The sequence below is a fragment of the Serinus canaria genome, chromosome 11, assembly GCF_022539315.1.
Source record: "Serinus canaria isolate serCan28SL12 chromosome 11, serCan2020, whole genome shotgun sequence".
NCBI lineage: Eukaryota > Metazoa > Chordata > Aves > Passeriformes > Fringillidae > Serinus > Serinus canaria.
This window is the reverse complement of record NC_066325.1, coordinates 13,384,757-13,407,196: the sequence shown is the minus strand read 5'-3', so window position 1 is coordinate 13,407,196 and position 22,440 is coordinate 13,384,757. Positions and strand designations below refer to the sequence as shown.

The window sequence follows — 22,440 nt, the reverse complement described above, 5'->3', positions numbered from 1 at the left end:
TTCCCATTCTTTCATGGCAACCAGGGGTGATGACCCAGTAGCTCCCCTCAGGGTTTTTTGTTCATATCTAATTGTCTTACCCTTCCCAAGAGGAAATACTTCTTTGAGATATGCTAAACCTCTGTTCAGCAGAATATGGGAGACACAGGAAAGAAGACAGACACCCCACCATCTGTCCCTTTAATTTTAGCTTTGCTGTGTATGAAAACAAATATAAAAACAAACCTGTCAGATGGATCTGTTTGTGCATTGGTGTTTGAACCCAGCAACTGATGTGAACCACATTTTACAGAGCCAGAGATGTTTCCAAGACAATTGAATGCCAAAAAAATTCAAGGAAAGCAGTGATGAGTAGAGACCTTACACACCCTAGCTGAAGGGCCACGTCTACAATATGCATTCTCAGCTTAATAGATCCAAAAGGACACATGGGGGTATAATTTATAAATATCCCAAGCAGGTACAAAACCTCAATTAGAACTTGTCAATTCTTAGACAAATCACCCAGACATTAACAAAAATTCAGAAAACTGGGCAGCACCCATTTCAGGTCTTGGATTTCTTATTTCTTATATTCCTCTTTCCTTTCTGATCTTGAAGATCTTGCATCAAACAGACCATTGCTGCCCCAGAAAACTGTCTCTGAGAACTTCAAAATCAAACAAGGTAAAAGCAGAAACCCAGCGATGCTAGCACAGGCTGGGAATCTGCAACAACTAGCAGAATTTAAAAATCCAATTCTGTTTTATTTGTTGAAAAATACAGTTGGCACTGAAGAAATATGGAAAATGGATCTGAAGCGAAACCATAATGAGGGTCTTTCCCATCAAGTTCTTGACCTCCCCTTTTCCCTCAAGTTCACACTTTCATTTCTTCCATGCTTTCTCTTAGAAAGCTTAAAATGCCTCTTCTACAGAGACAAGCACGTGTTGTGCTGCCAGGTCAGGACCCACAGTACATTGCTGCACTGGCATGGTGCATCTTGCTCTTGGTTTGCTGGAGGCAGTGGGAAAATCAACATTAGGGAGCTATAAATAATTTTCCCTTCTATGCCCTCTTTCTTACTCTGTTTTTACAACGTTTCTCCTCATTTTTCAGATATGTCTCCTTTTTGCCATTCTCATTCTTGTACTTCTGAATCTTGGCCATATCTGTCTCTTCCTGTTCTAGGTATATCCTCCTTTTTATATCCAAACACAGCATACTGAGAGCAAACTTGGTTTGAGGTAGATTTAACTGCACCAAACCCTGTGCCCAAAGAGGGCCCACACTGTTTGGCTGTGAGCCACTGTGCCAAAGGACTCTGGAAGCCACCATCACCCCAAGCAACATTCACCCAAACCCAGGGTCTTAGAGCCACTTACCAGCTCACTCAAGTCTTTCTGCCCTCCTGGAAGTCCAGGCTCCTCTTGCCGCTACTCAGGACTTCTTTGAAACCCATTATTTGCTGTCATTAGATTAAATTACAGAGCAATGTTAGGCCCTTAATGTTGATTTTCCATATAGCTTGTTGGTATCAGCAGAGTTCTGATGCCCCCCAGATATGTTCCCTTCTTCAGCCTTAATCTGATTACGTTCATTAATCTGATTCTTTTTTTGCAAAGCAGACAAGAGAGCTCAGACAGCCTGAGAGCTCTTCCCAATTTACTCTCATCTAAGACAATCTCCTTCCTAGTTTGGATTTACATGGAAAACAGGATTATCAAAAAGGGGCCATTTTATCTATCTTTCTGCAATGTCTATTATTTAACAGCAACAGAAATTACTTGAGTTTTAACCTGTAATGCTGCATTGGCTGGACAAGTTCGAGATAAACGTTCATCCTACTAGGACAAAATTAATTTGAGCACTGAGGACATTCATGCCAATTAGGCTGCAGGGAATGCTCCAAATCAGATTTATCTAGAAAAAGAAGGTATTGAATAGATTGCATAATGCTGGAAAAAAAATATTGAGAGTCTTTTGTCCTGAAGGAATCTCAGTTGTCTCTGTCTGTATGTGTCTGCAGCAATTTGTATCTATAATCCTGATGTTACTGCCTTGGCTGTCATTCAAGCCCTGCTTCCATAGTGAGAACTTCAACTGCTACAGGATGCAGATACAATCACCTGAAATTATTTTCTAACAATGCTGTACATTCCTACAGCAATTTCCATCTAAAGAAGCGTCGTGAAGTATTTTGCAAGCATTTCATCAAAACATTTAATTAATGCTTTAGGGTAAGTCTCCACTTTCCTGTGTGCTGACATTATCACTGTATCAAATTATTTTGCAGTCTTCTCATACCTACTGCACATCACTCTTTTGGGAAGAGGAACTGAGCTGCAGAAATATTCACAGAGTGTTTACGCAGTGGGGACAGCCTTGCCCAGAAGAAAGTAACCCCCCAAAGCACTACAGGCATTACCATGCCCTCACTGGTGCACTAACCTGGGGGGCATTTCTCCCAATTCTCTCATACTGAAAAAAGCCAGGATTGTGCCTCAGTGTTTTGAAGGAAGGTGAAATGGCTAAAGCTTGGAAAGATTCTGCTTTTCTGCTGACTACCGAAAGCACACACTCCAGGTTTGATTAAAAATTACTGCCAAGAATTAATCAGGAATTTTGCAGCAATTTGAAAAGGCTTTGTTTGGAAAACTCATTATTGTCTGTACACTGGCTAGCCAGAGAGCCACTGGAGTGTTACTAGCCACAAGAAAGGTAGATAAAATTGAATTATATACCAGAAAAGTTATTCCCCAGCAGATCATTTTAATAACAACCTCTAACAAGATCTGCCTGCAGTGGTGAGCATACTGCTCATTGTACATTGACAGGAAAGAGACCTCTGACCACACTGAATGCAGCAAAGGGCTGGCCAGGGGAACAGAAAACCAGACGTTCAAAGAGCCTGTCATGGGTAGCTGAGCAAAATGAGAGCAAAGCAATGCTTCCATGACAGCCTGAAAATGTTGCCATGGAGGCAGGAGGGATACAGAAACTTAAGACAGGCAGCAGGAAACCGAGGAGATGCGTGTTCAGTTAGGCCAGACGTCAGAAAAAAGCTTCCAGCTGGCCAAAATGTGCAGTCCTAAATAGCCCTCCTGTGAGGGCAGTGAGAAAAGGCTTTTAGGACAGAGATCAGTTAATGTAAAAGGTTTATGATGTTTACTGGTAGGGAAGCAGCCACAGCACTCACAAATTATATTCCTGCTCTGTAAAACCTCACCATCTTTATAAGACTCAGGCAGAAAGAGGAAGCAACTTGACAAAACCTGTGAATAAATGATACCACAGAAATCAGTAGAAGAGCAACCAACACTTCCATCCTTCAGCTCTAGGAGATGTATCAAACAGCAAAGGGTAAGACTGGGGTTGTGGCCATGGGAGTTTGTGAAAGCAAAAGCACCTGTGGCAAGGAACTTAGAGAGAAAGAGTATAAAAAGGATTATTTGGGGGTTTGAGGGAAAGGAGTTGAACCTTCTGAAGGGATAGAAACAGCACAACCAGGGATCAGCAGTATGGCAGGCTTGGGATGAAAGGATGGGCTTTTCAATATGGAAGTGCTTTGAGGCAGGCGAAAAAATCAGAGAATACAGGGGAAGGTGTGGTGGAGGGCTGAAACAATCCTTAGTGACAATAAGTGGAAAAGAAACCACAGATCCTGGTGGACTAGAGACTAAAAAAGGCCAGGTACCCCTGTGGTCTACAATAAACACAAATAACTAAAAATTATAAGGGATAAGGAAGAAATGCTTTCAGGCTTGTCACAGAAGAAAACAATTCTCAGATAATTAAATTACACTACACAGCTCCATGTATCACTAAGAATCCTTGACAATAGATATATTTCCCTATTCAACACAGGTAAATGCACCTGGCACCACAGCCAGCTGCTGGCCTGGGGCTCCAAGATGCTTCTCCATATGAAGAATATGATTTCTCCCTAGGAAAGTCACTTTTATAAAAACAACACAGGACCACAGTTTATCCTGCTCTGTGGTCTGGTTTCCCCTTCAATAATCGATAATACTTTCACACAGTGAAATGCCAGACCTTTCACTAGGTCTCAGGACCATGTCCTCATTTTCCCAAAGCCCCCTTTGGAAAACGCTGATTTCTGGAGGTCAGTAGGTGAACCCACTACCACTGGTAGTTGTGGTCTGTCAGGATGTATTTGTGCTGTTCCAACAGGATCAATGCTTCCTCATTATCTTGTCTGTGGTGCAATAATAACACAATATTATATTATATTATATTATATTATATGATATTATATTATAGTATATTATATTATATGTATATTATATTATATTATATTATATTATATTATATTATATTATATTATATTATATTATATTATATTATATTATATTATATTATATTATATTATATTATATTATATTATATTATATTATATTATATTATATTATATTATATTATATTATATTATATCATATTATATCATATTAATAGGTTTTCCTTTTAATTTCAGTGATTTTTGTTTAAAGAAGCAAAGGTTAGACAATTGTACATCATTTTACCAACTGGCTACGTCAGACACTGTTTACTGGAGTTTCCCAACTCACTTTCCTTGCAGCAGAGTGGCTGCAATTTCTCTGGTGATGAAAGTGGAACAAAAATCTGCCTGACTTTGGACTGCAAGCCAGAAGCAGCAGAAGAATGACCCTTACAGATCCATCCCCAAGGTCATGGAAACCCATCTCATTAAGGGCAACCAGCTGTCCCAACACTCTTGTCTATTGCACCACACTGCAACAGACAAGAGTGTTGTGATTTAGATACCATCCTGGTTAATTTAGATACTCTATTAGCAATAAATCTAATCATAATCATCCACATAATCACTGTGGATAATTCTTCTCATGTCTCACTGACAGCCTTCTCTCAACTGCTCAGCCACACCAATGTTATCATCCCAATTGACAAATATCCTGCATCCAGCACAGTGATAGATAAAACCATGGTGAGATCTGGTGCAAAATTATGTGGGTTTGGGACTGATCTTTAGAAGCAGGGTGAGAAGTACTGGGTATCCCATGGAATCTGTGGAAGTTTCTTCCATGGCTCAGCATAGTCTTCCCAGATGACTCCCTACACACATCCAGTATGATGGAAAGAGCTCCCAAACACTCCAGCAATACTCCCCAGTTCCATCACATAGTAGAGTTATACCCTATATGTACAAATGAAAAAAAATCAGGGGCATAAACAAGACTACTTTGCTCTTAATGAGATGTTTAACCTCCTGCATTTAACTGCCCAATATTCCCTTAAAGACAGATGCTTCCATCTGGGGCTGTTGGTGTCACAGCTGTGCACAGAGGATATGGTCTGATTGGGAAAATATCAGCTGAAGATCAGATGATAAAAGTTTAGCTCCATAGAAGCAGGGCTAATGCAGGAAGAAAGTGCTATGTTCTCATTTTAAATATATTAAACGGACAAAAAAAACCAAACCAAACAACAACAACAACAAAAAAGAGAGATTATTTTGCATAAGACAGAAGTGTCTACTCAAATTTCTGCTTTAATGTGAAGAGATTTCAGAAAACATAAAAGAATCCTGAAGCTCACAAGCTGAGTTGAAAGTTTAATTTCAGAAAAAGCATCACTTTTTTCTTAAGCATGCTATTCAATCACATTTACTTTAGCTAGGACTCTTGTGCTGTCATGCACTCAGTGATGAATTGTTCTCTCCTGTGATTTGGAAGAGCCTTATCTCCAGGAGTCCAGGGGAGTGTGATACTGAGAAGCTGCAAGCTACAGTAAAAGCCTGGCAGGGTAGAAATGCAAAGGTCAAGTCTTGCTTAGAGACCACTTTGCCCAAAGAGCTGAACTGTAGCTGTTCTCTTGGTAGTGTTAGCCAAGCACTCAAGCACATGTGAAAAGTGAGGTGTGGAAGAAGAAATTTTAAAAAGTTAACCCTTAAACTCAATTCTTTAATTACCTATGGCCCACAGAAGTCAGCCAGTGTAACCCCTGTGGCTGGCATGTGAGTACACAGAAACAACAGAAGGAAGGCAACCAAAACATCCCAGCACCACTGGAAATATCAGTGAGAAAGCCAAAACTAAAGGAAAGCTCTGCTCAGGCTTTTACTCCAAACACAAACATTTCAGACTGTAACATACCTTTGACCTTCCCACTAACTTTAAATTCTCATGAGCTAAAGATAAGAGAGACCAGACCAGGCTCTGGAGAACCCACCACACCATCAGCTCCACACCTCACCAGCTGCCCACTTGCCTTCATCCATCTTGCCTCTACTTTTACAAAGCAAAAAATCTTGGTTGAGTAAAGGTGATCTTCAAACAGGCCAGTTTAAGGGTGAAGAGGCACTGAGACAGAGAAATCTCCCATCTGCACCTCAGCTCTTTCTCATTAGGTAGAACTTCTTTCTGATGAGGCAGCCAGTAAGTACCATTGTGGTACACCACTATTAGGGGTCAATATGACATGATTTGGCTTGAAAAAGACATTCTCTCTTTTTTCCCCCTCAAGGGATTTAGAGAGTTTTAGTCTTGTATGCCTGTTTATAGGTAGCACTGGGCTTTTTCTATACTTAAGATTCTATTTTGTAGTAATACTGCTTCATTTTAGAAAGCAAGCAAGTAGATTAAAAGAGGGGAGGAAAGTTGTCAGGTTATAGATCTCTGTGTTCAGTTATGACTTTAACATAACATACAAATTCTCTCATGCACCTAGAGCGGGAGAAAAGATCCCTTATGTATACATTATTATATCCCTAAGATGGACATGTAAAGGGTTTGGGGTTTTTTTTTGTTTGTTTTTTTTTTTCAGTTAATGGGCTTCAAGCAAAAATTTCCAAGTTATCAGTTCTGGAGTGCCTAGTACTGATAGCACTGAATATTTGTACCAAAACTACTTCTGGCTTAGGACTGGATTGAGCTTCATGAAGAATATGTGAGAGTGCAAAAATCAATAGCAGGAAGCCTCATACTAAAGCAAAAGGATTTCTGCTTACTCATGCTCCATTGTTGGCTATTTGTTCCCAGAAGGGCTGGGGAACGCCACGTTCCTGAATCTGCATATAGGAAAATCCCAATAATATTTAAAGTCTCAAAAGCAACTTGCACCTGCTGTCTACTGTAATAATGAATATGCTTTGACCTTTCTGCTACTGTGTGCAGATTAGATGCTATTTTGCTGTTTAAAGCATCTGTGTGTTTCCAGGGATGCTACAATGGATGCTCAGTGATGCTCACTATGACTCTGTTAATATTTCAATGCTTTTGCCTCCTGCTAACCCAAGCTGGGTGTAACAAGTCTCCCGGGGATTTAGAAAGGGCAGTAAGGTGGGTTACTATGTGAAGAGTCTTCTTCAGTACCCGCCTTGTGGGTTCCGGAGGGCAAAGCAAGCTCTGGAGGAGCATCACTGCTGACTGCGGAGAGTCAGCGTGCGCTGAGCCGGGGTCCCGGCAGGGCTGTGAGATGATCGCACCGGGCTCAGGCTCCCAGGGCAGGCGGCCCAGGGCATCGGGAAAAAACACACAGGGCGCTGAGCCCCAGCCCTGCCTCTCCAGCGGGTGGCCACACATCCCAACACAGCCTTTCTCCTCTTTTCTTCCCGAGCAACCTGTCAGCGTTAGCGCTGGTAAGTGCTGCGCGGAAAACTTCGAGCACCGCTGTCCTGCTGGGCTGCCCCGCTGCTCGGAGGCGGCTCCTCTGCTCCCTTTTCCTCCTGAGAAACAGCCGCGCTTGGGCTCCTGTTTAGGAGATGGAGCCGCGCTGCCGCCTGCCCGGCCTGCCCGGGACTCGGCTGCTCTTCCTCCATCCCGGCACCGAGCCGTCCCCGCCGCTGATGGCAAAGCCGCAGGGGCAAGGACCCACCCGCCCCGGGCCAGGGCGGTGCCCCCCGAGGAGAGGGCGTGCCGGGCGGGCGAGGGGCCGGGCTGGGCGCTTTCCCGACGGGTAAGAGCGGGAGCGGCTCCAGGCCGCGCTGCAGCCGCGGCCTCGCGTAGGGAGCAGGCGGCGCGGGGAGGCGCCTCTGGCGAGCGCGGCGCTACGAGCGGCCGGGGCGGAGGGAGGAGGCCGGGCCGCGCTGAGGCGGCCGGGGATGGGTGAGGAGCTGCCCGGTGGGGCGAGCCCAGAGCCCGGTCCTGGCCGGAAGGGGTCTGGAAATGATGATGAAAAAGCAGGCGTTTGGCTGTTCTTGCTATGTGCTGAGTAAGCTTGATTTAGGTTGAGCTTGTTAGTATTCCGGCTGGAGCACCTCTGGGACAGGCTAAGAGAGCTGGCGTTGTTCAGCCTTGCAGAACGCTCTGGGGAGCTCTTAGAGCCCCTTCCAGTACTTAAAAAGAGGCATATACAAAAGAAGGAGAGTAACTTTTTACATGGGCAGATAGTGGTGGGGCAGGGGGGAACGTTTTTAAACTAAAAGAGGAGAGCTTTAGATTGGATGTTAGGAAGAAATTCTTTCCTGTGAGGGTGCCAGTGAGGGTGCCAATTCTTTCCTGTAAGGGCCAGGTTGCTTGGAGAAGCTGTGGCTTCCCAATCCCTGGACGTGTGCAAAGCCATCCAGGTTGGATGGAACTCTGAGCAGTCTGGTCTAGTGGAAGCTATCCCTTACCCATGGCAGGGGGTTGGGATGAGATGGTGTTTAAGGTCCCTTCCAAACCTCTTCTATGAATAACTGGGGTGAGCTGTAATTAAAAGCCCATACTCATAGTTGCTGTTTAAAATGAAATAAATTGCACAAGGGAACAGTAGTCTGTGTTTTTCCCAGTTTTCCTCTTTATCCAGAACATCCTACAAGAAAGGATGAGATTAAAGCTAGAGCCCATCTGCATAGAGGACAGTGAAATTAAAGCTGCCTGTTGAAAGGCCTTAAACTGAGGAAATGCAAGGTGAAACCTTAGCTGTGTGTGTGACCATGTGCCTCTCCTCTCCTCAGAGGGCTGATGGTCATGAGGGTAAACAGATGTGATCTGTGGCCTGAGATGCTGCATGGGTTTGAGGGGGAGAGTAAAGTGCTGAGGGTGGCTATTGTTTCCAGACTTTCTCAGCTCTTTCATTTTTAATCCAATATTTTCTCAAACTCCATTGTTATGTAACACTTAAGGTCATTGTATTTTGCTTTTGTGGGAAGGGGGAGGGCTTGAGGGATGGTTAAAGAGATAGGCTGAGAGATTCCCTCTCTTGGGTGGTAATTTTCATTGAATTATTTTGCTTAAATGAATATTTTAGTTTGGAATAAATTGCTGGCTGGCTGATTTCTGGTTATTGCCTGTCAGTTGTGTGCTGTGTGCTTTGTGCTGAGCGGTGGAGCAGATTGCAGCAGCCTTGTCAGCTTCGTGTGGAGTGTGCTGGTGTTTGTTGGCCTTTACCCACTGGCAGCACAGCACTTAGCACTACTTTCTTCTTTAACATCAAGCAGGTATTCCCATTGACCACAGCTGCAACCAAGTCCTCTCGCTTCAGGTTTATCACAGCTTTTTCAGTCATTAAAGGAAGGCATAAGGGTTTGCAGTCATCTGGCAGAGAGCAGTAATGCTGAGCAGAGGAAGGGAAAGGTTTTGCTCACTGGCTGGTGTCCAGCATCCCTCCAGGGCCCTTCAGCTTAGGGGCAGTTCTCCAGGGTGCCAGTGAGGGCTACCCCAGCATTATACTGGCTCTGGTGGAAGAGGGGGGAGGGTTGTTCCCACTTGGGAAATTGGAGGAACAGCAGCTGTGTTCCCTCTTAAAGTTGCCTTTGCTTGTGGCTCCCCACCCTCCATACTTAGAGCTCTTGGATAAACGCTGCCATAATCAGATGATAACATTTTTGGGCCACTTGCTGAATTTGGAGAGCTTGTGGTATGTTCTCTTTTGTGTCTGAGAGAGATATTTGTATTTAAGTGTTTAGATCCATACAGTGAGCAGAATTTCAAAGTCAGTGAAGGGCCCACACCAGCAAACTCCTCTTCACTTGCTGTGTAAATAGCAAGAAGGGCAATTGAACTGGTGAACCTCCTGATTTTCAAATGACTTTATTTAGGATAGGCCTCATTCACATTCCTCATTGGTGCATCATTCCATGAAGCATTTACCTCTGTTCTAGAATACAGCTGTTAAGCAGGACACTTTTTTTTTTTTTTTTTAATAAAAAGCTTTTCCTATTTCTGTACTGGTGTGATTGGAATGACATGGTTTCTTCTCCCCTGATGTTGTCCAGGTTGTGAGTCCACCCAAGAATGGATAAATGTAAGCAGCCTAATGTTAACCAGAAGACCAGCCTTGAAAAGTTCAGTCCTGAAATTCTTTCTGAAATTGAGAAGCTCTTTGAGAAGAAGTTTACTTACACTAAGCCAGTGAACGATGAATGGAAGCTGCCAGATCCCAGCAATGCTTTTACATGTGATCATGTGGAATTTCACTCACTCCTGGCTCTCAAGGACTCTATGAATGAAGTGAAGAACCAACTGAGTGACAAGAACCTGGAGGACTGGCATCAGCACACCTCGTTTACCAATAAAGCAGGGAAAATAATATCTCATGTGAAGAAATCTGTGAATGCTGAGCTCTGTACCCAGGCATGGTGCAAATTTCATGAGATCCTGTGCAGCTTTTCCCTTCTCCCAGAAGAAGCTCTTCAAGATGGAGAACTGAATTCTGTCCACCTCTGTGAAGCACCTGGAGCTTTTATAGCCAGCCTTAACCACTTCTTGAAGTCCCACCATGTCCCTTGCCACTGGAATTGGGTAGCTAATACTCTAAACCCTTATCATGAAGCCAACGACATCCTTATGATGATCATGGATGACCGTCTGATAGCAAACACGTTACCTTGGTGGTACTTTGGCCCAGATAACACTGGGGATGTGATGACATTAAGACATCTAACAGGACTTCAGAGCTTTGTGAGCAGTATGACCACAGTCCACTTGGTAACTGCTGATGGCAGCTTTGATTGCCAGGGAAATCCAGGTGAGCAGGAAGCTCTTGTCTCACCCCTTCATTACTGTGAAACAGTTACTGCTTTAATGATTCTGGGCACCGGAGGATCCTTTGTTTTGAAGATGTTCACTCTTTTTGAACACTGTTCTATCAACCTGCTCTTTCTGTTAAACTGCTCTTTTGAGGAGGTCCATGTCTTTAAACCAGCCACCAGCAAAGCTGGAAACTCAGAGGCCTATGTGGTTTGCCTTCGCTATATGGGCAGAGAAAGCCTTCATCTGCTTCTTCCTAAAATGACACAGAACTTTGGAACAGAAATGGTCAACAAAGCTCTCTTCTCCCAGCATACACTTCCAGAATCATTCCTTAAAACACATGAAGAGTGTTGCGTGTTCTTCCACAGGTGCCAGGTGGAGACTATCTCTGAGAATATCCGCCTTTTTGAGCGCATGGAAGAAGCAGAGCAGGTGAAACTGAACAAGTTAAGAGACTGTGCAGTAGAGGTCTTCATGCAGAAGTTCCACCTGAAACCCATTGGCAGAAATAACTGGCTGGTCAAGAAATCCCAGGCTGGTTGCAGCATGAATGCAAAATGGTTTGGGCAAAGAAACAAATATTTTAGTACATACAATGAAAGGAAGATGATGGAAACCCTGACATGGAATGATAAAGTGGCAAAGGGCTACTTGAATCACTGGGCTGAGGAACATAGTTTAAATAATGCTGGGAACATGTGTGTTCTGGAAGGATTATTTTCTAACCTTGAATGTAGCTTTTGGTACATTTTGGAAGGAAGAAGATTGCCAAGAGTAAAGTGTTCTCCATTTTGTGATGTTCAGGTCTTAGAAAATCTTAATGAAGCTGTGAAGGAGCTGGGTGGGGGGAGGCCAAAAAGCAGATCAATGCTGCAGCCTTGTCACTCTTGTGAAGTTCTTCCTGGGGAGCTCATACTGGCAAAAGTGTCTGATCTTTCCAGGTGCCATCAGGAAGTCCTAAATGAAAGTTGTAGTGACCAATTCAAGTGCCTTGTGGTGGGCTTTCCCACCCTCTGTGACACAGAAAGCCAGTCCAGTATGGAAATAAAGCCCATGGACGCAGCCACGCTGCTGACTTTCAGCTTCTCTTTGCTGTACGATGGAGAACCGAAGTACCAGCAGCAGCTTTTGGAGTGTGTTCTGCATTCATTGGCGCAGCTGGCAGCAGGAGATGCCTTGGTTTTGCCTGTTCTCTCCTGCCTGACACGCTTCACAGCTGGCCTGGTATTCATCCTGCACCGCTGCTTCAGGAGCGTCACATTCGCGTGCCCGACCTCGCGGGAGCCCCTGAGGAGCGGCGCTGCTCTGCTCTGCGTTGGCTACCGAGGCCTCCCCGCGCCTGTGGTGCAGTACCTGCAGCATCTGAACGCACTCATGACCTCTTTGCTGGACACAGACTCTCCCCAGCAGGTTCTGCAGTTCGTGCCCATGGAGATACTCCTCCAGGGCAAGCTGTTGGAGTTTCTGTGGGATTTAAACACAGCCATTGCAAAGAGACAGCTCCACCTGATTGTGCAAGCTCAGCAGCAGCGAATGACTAGTGACATCCCACTTTAAAATAATTCTAGAACTGCATGAGGTGTTGCTGCTAGACCTTGTTTCACAGGCAAGCAGAAGGTGTTAAAAACAATGTTAATGTGAAGGTAGCATTAATGCAAAACTGGTGTGACACTGAGGGTGCTGGCAGGATGTTTTGAGCTATCAGTCCTAGGTGCACCATATTGTATGTGTAGGAAATAGGAGAAAAGAAAGCCAGACCTTGATTTCTGGCCACTGAGCTGGGTGTTTGAGGATGCAGAATAACTTGGAATCTTTGATTCAATGGAAGCAAGGGCTGACAAGTGAGCATAAGCCTCAGAGCCTGCTATTACCATCCTTAAAAACTGTCTTTTGACATCCCTTTAATTTACAGTTGGTTTAATTTAATGGTGACATGGGGGAAATCCTGTGTAACTTGCCTTACCATTTTGGATGGTATGAAATGGTGGTAGTTATGGGTATGTGTCCCCATTTACCATTCTTAAACAAGAGCCTTTGAATTTTCACCTCTTAGCCTTTGAATATCAGCCTCTTCTTTAGCACTTCAGTGAGTGAGGACTGAGATGAAAATTTCCTTGCCAAAGCCTGATAATGGTTTCTCCATCTCATTCTTGCAGCTGTTTTGTGAATGCCATGCTGATATCCTGAGTTCCAGTTCTTTGTGCACTTCAGTCACTTGACAGAAGGATCAAATGGAGCTGTTTATGCCAGAGAAGTGCTCAGCCTCTGGCTGTTCATTGCTTACTCTTCAGGCAATAATTTGGATTGCCATCAAGCCCTCTCTTGTGACTTCTTATGGGTCCAAAGCTGAGCTCAATTCTCAAGAATGAAATTTGGTAAAAGAATTAGCCAGTGGCTGTAGACACTTAGGCTTGTAACAAGCAGAGCCTTTAGGAGACATTTAAACGCAGGAAACTTCCATCAGCCATGAGAGGCTCATAACATGTAGTTGCTGTGATCTGCCAGCTTTTCCATGCTAAAAATCCTTAAAACAAAGGCTTTGAGGTGTTACCACCTGAACAAACAATTCACCAGTTGTGTGCTGTCTGTCTTGTGCACACAAGTGTGTTCATGTTTGTGTGGGAGCCCTCAGGGTTGTACAGCCTGAAGCTTTTGTGTTGTAAGTAATCAATGTGTGCTTTTGATGTGAAGAATGCATATATTTTTTTAAGTAGAAGAAAAGATGTTGATTTACATGGCTGTTGTATATTTTCATTTTATTGACAAATGTTGAAAATGTTAAGTTTTTTTTTTTAAAGGAAAACAACTGCTGTTTGGAGAAAATAAAGCCTTTTATTTTAGGTTTTCAGTGTTGCTGTTTACATGTTTCTTTGCCAAATATGGAAGAAATCAATGAAATGCGGTAGGGGAGCCTGGGAAGGTTTAACATTTTTTTGTTTGTTTTTAGGGTTTTTTTTAGCCAGGCTTTCCTAATCTTGTCATTTATCCATCCTTCTTGAGTGAAGGGTATACTCATCTTCACTTCTCTCTAACTTTAACTCTGGAGTTTACCACCTTGGAGAGACTCCTCTTGCAGATGTGCTCAAAGCAGTGGACGAGGCCTGCACACAGTTCCCTTGGCCTTGTCACTGAGCCTGACAATCCTTGTCCCTCTGTGGTTCCTGTAACTTTTAGCAGCAAGGATTTTGTCTCAAGGATCTTCCCTTTCTCCTGGCTGTGATAACTGCTCAGGTAGGACGAGGTTGTTATGTACTTTTGTCTGCGAAGTCCATTATTCATTCTTATCCAGATGTTCTCATCCTAATTGCTTGCCTTCACCAAGTGGTGTGATTGAAAAAAAGCTGTGTGCCTTATTCCTCAGCAGGCTCTGCTGCACTGCCAGGGGTTCCAGGTGATTGTCTTTGGGTTGGCTGTCCAGTTTGTCTGTAGAACTGTCTGCTTACTCATTTTGATTGCAGTTATCAATGCTAATGTGTTTTTCCCATTGCCTTTCTCTTTGGAAGGAAGCACCAAATTAGAGAGCTGGGGAAGATCATTCTTTGTCCTTGAGGTGTGAGATGACACAGGAAATGAATCCTACTCTGATACCTTTATTTCTGTACAGCTAGTGATGATTCTTGTGGAAATCTTTGTGCAAGAAGTGGAGTTGAATGGATGCTGAACTGCATGATAGCCTTTCCTCTCTTGGTTTTAGTGAAGCTGAGGACTTTGGCTGTTAATGTCAAAATGTTCTTCAGGGGACGTGAGGACTTTGGAAGCATCCTTGAAACAGGAGACTGGGTTGGAAGTGCTCGTTCTGGGGATTGTCAGGTTGATTTTGGTGGAAATACTGTTTAATGGGTTTATGGTTTTACTGAATTACAGGGAAATGTAAATGCTTAGAATTGTATTCAAGCTTATAAAAAGTTTTATGAAATATTTGCATTCCCAATATAACAGTATAAAAACAGTGCCTAAAGACATGAAATGGCAGATTGGAAAGTAAAGGGAAAATATGGATGTCTTCATTTTGCTGCTACAGACCTTAAAAGATGCATATGCAACTTCTTCAGTCCTTAAAGTCAATTTATACACTGCATTATTTAGATTATGCATCTTATTTGAATTTTGATAGATCTTAATATGCTAGCATGCCTGGCAGTTTTTGAGTTCAGATAGTTGAAAGCAAAGACAAAGCACTGAGCCCAAAGCAAATTAGCTTTCTCCCTGGCTGAACAGCTATTTAACAAATGTCCTTTTTCTGTCTTGTGTCAGGTCCTCTGTGTCTCCCATCGAGACTGGGGAGATGAAATTTTACCTGTAATACAACTTGCACTAGAGCACCACAGTTAATGGCTCCTTTTATTAAAACAATAATCTGAAATTGTATATTAAACCAATATTTTTTCCTCTGTAGGAAACTTGAAGAGATTTATTGAAGTGCATTTTTATAGTGCTTTACTAAATGGGGATGATTCGCTTGTTAAAGAATTGATTTATCTAAATTGGGGGATAGCAGGGAGAAGTGCCTGTCACTTGCTGGTGAATTGATTTGTTTAGATTGGGGGATAGCAGGGTGAAAGTGAATCAATACTCAAAACTTATTTGTTGCTGAAGCCAGAGATCATTATCTGGGTATCAAAGAGATGAATGAGCAAATGCTGCCTGATATAAGTGAAAGCTCATGCCGAGGTGGCTCCAGGTCCTCAGCTGTCAGGTACCTGTGCCTCAAAACAATGACCCTGTAGCCAGTGGGTAATGAAACCTCAGTTAAGACTGAGGAATAAAGGGACTGTGGTGAAGTGCATTAATTTAAGTCTCTAGAGGGTTAAGGTGATTAAATACTTGCTTTATAATCAGTTGACTTCCCCAGGTTGATGACAGAGTACAACTCAACACCATTGAGTTGAAATGTAATGAAATCTGTCTTGGGGTCACAATTAAACCTAATTCCAAGGTGGCTGCTGAACAGCTGCATGTCCCCACAAATAATGGTGTGCTCTGACAGATGAGTGTTCAGCAGAGGAGTGTGGGGCCATCAGAATTGTGTGAGCCCTCTGAGCAGCTCCCTGCCTCACTGCTGCAGTGGTGCTGATGGTACCCAGCCATGCAGCTGGAGCAAACCATGCTGCCAGCTGTGCAGACAGCAGGCAGAGCCCTGCATGGAGCAGCACAGGATGTGTTTGGGATTAGTGCACCCAGGGCTAGCATGGCTGTAAGATTCCTGGCTGGTGGGAATGGTGATATTTGGCAGCAGAAGCTTGTTGTCACACCTGAAAACCACACAGCAGCTCTTTGAACTGGCATTGAGTGTTAGCACAAGCTGGAAGGGACCTAATCCAGCTAGTGTATTGGGAATTAAAGGAAAGCTAGTTCAAAAACTTACTTTTGCTCTTTGGGAACACTAGAGAGGCTGGTCCACACCTAGGATGAGCTTGCACTTTTTGTGGAAACACCAGAGGAGGCTGGTGTTTAATAATTGTCAGCACTATGGTCTTAACTATAAATCACAAAGTAATTGATTTCAGGATGTTAACAAAAATTTAGATTTATGGAGAAGTTCAGTTATGCTTAAGATGCATAGTTAATAGCACTGGCAGTGAATAAAACAGAAATTAACTTTGTTTCCATTATGAAACAGGGTAGTATAAGCCCATAAATTCATATTCGTATAAGTGGTTTGGCTCTTTATGTGAGTAGCTTTGTGAAAGTTCAGTGCTTGAAAATTGTTTTCAGACTTGGAAACCTGTTCAAAGCTCTGGATATTGTCCAACTTTCAATTCCCAGCAGTATTGCTGTGCTGTGTGCAAAAACTTGAGACTGACTCTGACTGGATTTGCTCAGACTTTTTGGAGAGAAGAGTTTGAGTAGGAAATGGATTAAACTCAAATGTAAATTCCTCTGACTAGTTCCTCACTAGATTACAGAGGGGACAGGCAGGACAGCCACCGCTCCTTAGGCTGGATGGTGGGACAGTGGGGTTTACCAAAAGGGAGGCAGAAGAGAAGTTACAAATGCAAATTGTATAAATTTATAAATGTACAGTTGTAAATTAGACAAATTTTGAGTCCCCTTGTACGATCCTGTTGACAAACTGTGCTTAGTGAGTGTAAGAGGCCTCAGCTGGTTTGGGGCTGAGCACATGCTGCAGCTGAGAAGACCTTCTATGTTTCACTGACCTTACTCATCACATCACTCTCTGCAGTTTTGAAGTGACCCCTAAAGGAAACAGTGACAGCAGCAGTCTCAGGAGCATGAGTGGAAGTAATGAAGCAGTAATTAGCAATTAATAAAGTGTGGTGAAACTTTTAAGTGCTGCACTGGCCTAGAGGTCTGGTGCTAGAGTGGAATAGTCCCTTGGAAATCTACAACTTGGATGCTTAATTATCATAATTTCCTTTAGACACCATCTGCTCTTGAAGCCAACTTGTATATTTACTTTTTCCCTTGAAGGTAGGTGAGTTTTAAGGACTCCACTTCTGTGGCTTTTCACAGCAGAGATTAAATTGAAGCTGGGATCAAGGTATGGGGAATGTGATAGCCCCCATGGCTGATGTGTCCTACAGAGACTGTGAGGGCAAGGTTCTGTTGGAGTGGCCAGCAGGGTATCAGAAAATGTTGGAAAAACACGGACAGAACCTTCTTTGTAGTTGGCAGAGGGTTGTTATCTTTTCTGGGGGGGCATAAATTGAAATTGTTCTGTCTCTGTGCTCTTCTCTTCCCCTTCTCACCTCAAGCCCTTCTGAGCTGTGTCTGGAAGATGTCACCTTTCAGAGAGTGGGATAATGAAAGGCAAGGATTGCTGAGGAGCCCTCCTGACCTGAAGCTGCCACTGGGTCCCTGACAACAGGCAAACCTGAGGGAGGCCAGTAGCACTCTCCGAGGAAGAAGGACACCAGAGGCTGTGGGGAAGCTCTTTGCTCCTCAGAGCTGTTGCACTGCATTGCTTTAGCAGGTGTGTGCTGGGTTATACCTTGCTATGCACTGGCAGGTCAGCTAAGGCCAGAAGCTAAACTACATCACCACTCCTTGCTCTCCTAAAGATGAGCCTGAAAAATGGTTAGATCATGAAAACAAACAGACAAACACCACCAGCCTTCCCCTCATTCCCCACTGTTAATCATTTGTGGCAGGAGCTAAGAGCAAGTCAGGAGAGTCAGGTTAGGCTGAAATATCTTTTAGTTTTCAACTCTAGGAATGCCCAGTGGATTTGAACAGCAAAACACTTTTCAAGCAGGAAAGGTGCAAAAATGGGACATGGGAATTTTGGAATATGTCAGTGCAATTTTAGACATCACTCGTTTGCACTCAAGGCTTGTAATAATGATTCTATTTTGTCTTGTGTAAATCAGTTTTAATTAATAGAGCAGATGTACCAACAATGCATCTGGAAATGAAATGGAGGAAAAAAGAAAAGAGGCAGCTGGTGCTAGTGGATGTAAATATTTGCTTTTAGGGAAGTGAAGCTCTGCAGAAACTTCAGGCTCCATTTCAAATTCAGAAGCCTGTTTCTTATGCCTGTGGAGATATATGGAGCAGAAAAAATTAACTAAGTCATAATGCTGCTTTATTTGAATCTAGTGCATGTGATGTAAGTAGCCCAAGTTTTTGGAATAGGGCCAACACATGAAGTCTTGGTTCCTGCTGAAATATTAAGACTTTGTTGATGCAAGGTGCATTAATTCCAGAGGAGCTGTCTCTGTACCAAGAAGCCTTCCCAGGCCTCTGCAGTAGAGTCTTGGCTCATGAGCATGGGCAAGTGGAAATGCTAATGTTTGACCCTTACTAGAGCAGAGCAAGGTGCAGAGATGCTACTGAAATAGGGCCTGACTGGCTAACCAAGTGTAAGGGGTCCATATATCTGAAAGCTGCTGCTGGGGACATGTGACAGGTGTGTGGATGGACTCTGAGCCTCACGTGAAGCTGAGGGTTGAAACAAAAGCAAGGCATGAATTAGGGCTTTGCAGGTTTTGATGGGACTCTCTGCAGTTCTGCTGTGTTATTTTTGTGCACTCTTAACTGCAGAATGATCTTTTAAATCTTCCTCACTTCCTTTCAGCATTGAACTTTTCATGAAATCCCAGCCTATTTGTGTTAGAATTAGGAGAGCTTTTTGTTCTCTTTTGTGTTTTTGTTAGTGCCTGTAACTGCTAAGAAGAATGTGAAAATACTAGCCTGAAAGCACAAAGTACCACAGCAAACATTGAACATAACATGCAAAACAAACCCACTTTTAAAGCAAGTCATAACTGGCAAGTGGTGATGTCCAACCTGGAACTGGCAGTGTGGGAGAAGGGAGACAGTAAGGGTTGATCCAGAGCAGGTATTTTTGTGCTTGGTGAACCAGACAGTGGTGGGGGGAAGGATTCCTCAAAGTAGTTCAGGTGGTAGTGCACGTATTGTTAATGCTTTCTGCAATCTCTCTGAGGATAAGACAGACTTCCTGGCTCTGCAACTTACTTTTGGAACAGGACATCAGGATGCTTGCACCCAACCTTGTGTGCAAATCTTCTGGTTTAGGATTTTGTCTTGATGCTGAGAATGCCCCACAGCAGAGAGAAATGGCAGCACAGCTCAGAGCTGAGCTGGATCTGGATCAAAGGGAAGCTCCTGTGTCCTTAAGACTTAGATAAGAAAGTTTGCAGGTGTAAGTAGTGCTGCTGCTGCTGAGGCGATTGGGTTCTACCTGGCAGGAGATTATAGCCCTGTCTCTACTGCATTTGCATTGTGGAAGCTTGTGTACAGTAACACCTCGCTGTCTGTCCCTTCTGTTTCAGAGCTCTGCTGTCAGCTATTTAATACCCTGCTCTGGTTACTGCTGTCATTGTCCTGCTATTCTTCATCCTTCATCCTTAATTGTCCTCGGTGAGCAGCAGGTGTCGGAAGGGGGTGATGAAAATGTAATGGATTGGAAGAGGCAGCAGGAGCACTGGCTGTGAGAGATGGGTACGGTGCTCAGCCTCGCAGGTGAGACAGCTGAGATCTTTCAGAAGGATGATGTGTTTAAAGATGGGTCAGACAGGGTCACCAGGACATGATGAAGTTTAATTTTGCATTATAAAGGGATTTTCCACTCAACTTCAGACTAATAAGCAGTTAGTTCTTGGTACTTTAAAAGCAGAATCTCCTTTTGTACTTTTGTCATTACCAGGTGTTGAATTGGCAGCTGACAGCCTCAGTAGTCTTGCTTGTCCATCTATCTTCCTATCCCTGTGGGCTCAGGTTGTGTGCATGTCTGGAATGCCTGCACACATTCCTCTGTCCACTGTTTCTTATGGGAAAGCTTGAATTGTATAGGTATATTGTTCTCCATCTCTTTCTCTCTCTCTCTCCCTCTCTTTCCTCCTCAGGTAAGGGGATGCCTGAAACTGTAGTTTGCCTATTTGGGGAGTTATTGCAGAACCAAAATTTAGGGCTGAGGAGTCAAACGAAGAGAGAAGAATGCAGAGCACCCAGCTACAAGCCTGTACCCCCTGGTTGTGTGTGTATTCAAATGCATGGCTCTATCTCCCCAGGCTGCAGAAGTTATTGTGTGGAATAATTCTCTGTTGTTTGAGGAAACTAACTGGAAGAGGTGTTAGCTTCTATCATACTTATTTTATTCCCTCACTACAACCAGGGTCACTCTATCTCCTTAGGGTGTCCCTTTCAAGTCCTGGCCTTCTGGGACTTGAAGGGCAATGAAAAATTTGCCTTCAGATCCAGTGGACAGTGTGGGGGCTCTGGCAGGTGAGACAAGGCTGTTTCCAGAGCAGGGATTTTTCTGAATGCACAGCTATCAGAATTGTAACCACCAGCTTCCAGGAGCACTGTAAATTGTGCAGGGCCTGAGCTGTGCCTTAGCTGACTCTAAATTTAGTGTCAGGTAAACCTGTTGGCTAATGTTTAAATGCGGAGGTAACCTTGCTCTGTAGGGGAAATGGGAAACTTTGGAGGAAATGCTGTGACATAAGAGTCCTGTAAAGCAAGAAGGAGTGATTTGTCAAGTGACACTGTCACCTCTGATGTGGTGAAGGGAGTCAGCACAGGGCACTGTGTCCTAGGTGGCTTGCTTGATGTTTTGTTAAGGATTTGATCTGCCCATTTCCCACTGAGCTTTGGGATGCAGATGTCAAAGCTGGCTCTATTTAGATGGAGCTCTGCTTCAGAGCTGCACTTCAAAAGCTGGTGGAGAATGTACCAGCAGGGGGGACTGTAATTGCCATGTATTTTGCCCATAATAATATGGGGGAAAGAACAGGGGCAGCTGTAAGGAATAAATGAGATGTTACATCTGATGACTCCCAAGTCTTTTTCCTGGGTGTTTAGTTTGCTGTGGAAGGCAGGAGGAGGGAGTGGAATCCTGTGTCTCCTCAGCTGCGTGGTTGCCCCCTTTCTTAAAATCTTGACTTTAAAATTGAATGCTTGTTAAAAAGCAGGAATCAACAAAGGAGACCTGGGCCAAGCTCTTTGCTAGCAGAGCTGTGCTGAACTCTCTGCCCTTGCACCAGAAGTTAATTTGCCTCCCAGTGGTGGAAGGCTGCAAAAGTGCCCCCCACAGAAGGGAAACACCTTGCTCAGTCAGGCCTCCTCTGCCCTTTCCTTTTTACTTAAGAAAAGAGTGCCAACCCTGATGAAGATGGAATCATTGACACAAAAGATAAGTCACAGAGATATTTTCAAAACCTTTCCTTTATCAAACTAGAGCAGAAAGGAGAGTTAGGGTGACTGATCTTTGGATTTAGCTTCCTCTGTGGCTCTGACAAGCCCATGAACAATTGCCCATCCTACCATACATGACTGTGAGCAGGACAGCCCACTCTGATGCCTGTCAAAGTGAACCTGTCAGATCAGGAGGGAGCTTCTCTTTCCCAGCTAGAGAAGAGATGGTGTCCAGTCCTTCCCCTCCTACAGAGCTGTGGCTGTGACCCTCAGGAAAAGAGGGGTCTTGGTTTGCATCTGGGCAGCAGAATGGGATATTTACCTAGTGACACAGTGGCACCTCTATGGCAAAGCAAAAGACTACTTCTTTTGTTGAATATTAATTTTCACTCTGATTTTATCCTGAGCAGTTTTGTTGAATTCTGTCTGTTCTCCCCAGCTGTCCATCACTGACTCTCACACTTTGATGGCTCTTGTCTCAAATATCATGGTAAAGAGATCTTAGTTATTTTCTCTTTCCTTTTTTCTCCTTTGAGAAGTCTCATTTACTTTCTGCAGCTGTCCTGACTCCCTTCCTCCTATCATTACTGGGTAGCAATGTGGCAATTAGAGCTGGACACCCCCAGGAGGAGGTGGGCTCCACTGGCTTTGAAAGACTTTGCAGCACTGTCCTTTGTGCTTTTCTCCAAGGCTTTTTTCTTCTCCCTGTGAAATGGATTTTAATGGTAAGCCATTCCTTGTATAGTAACACCTGTAAAGATAGAAAAATGTCTGGGACCTGGATTGGTTTTGTGAAACCTTGATTCTTTTAATCTTCCTTGGAAGGTATATTGTTCCCCATCTCTTTCTCTCTCTCTCTCCCTCCTTCTTTCCCTTCAAAGAATAT

General features: G+C 43.7%; 1 protein-coding gene across 2 annotated transcripts; it reads left to right on the top strand.

Annotated features, from left to right (window-relative positions):
• The first annotated feature begins 7,368 nt into the window (after positions 1–7,368).
• On the top strand, positions 7,369–13,774 carry CMTR2 (cap methyltransferase 2). Of its 2 annotated transcripts, none has more exons than XM_009090683.4 (2): positions 7,369–7,618; positions 10,178–13,774. In XM_009090683.4, the coding sequence occupies exon 2, from the start codon at positions 10,197–10,199 to the stop codon at positions 12,489–12,491; it is 2,295 nt and encodes a 764-aa protein (XP_009088931.1). In that variant the 5' UTR covers positions 7,369–7,618; positions 10,178–10,196; the 3' UTR covers positions 12,492–13,774. The 2 variants fall into 2 exon arrangements, with proteins under 2 accessions (XP_009088931.1, XP_018770194.1); XM_018914649.3 differs by lacking the exon at positions 7,369–7,618 and adding an exon at positions 7,646–7,935.
• Positions 13,775–22,440: the final 8,666 nt, after the last annotated feature.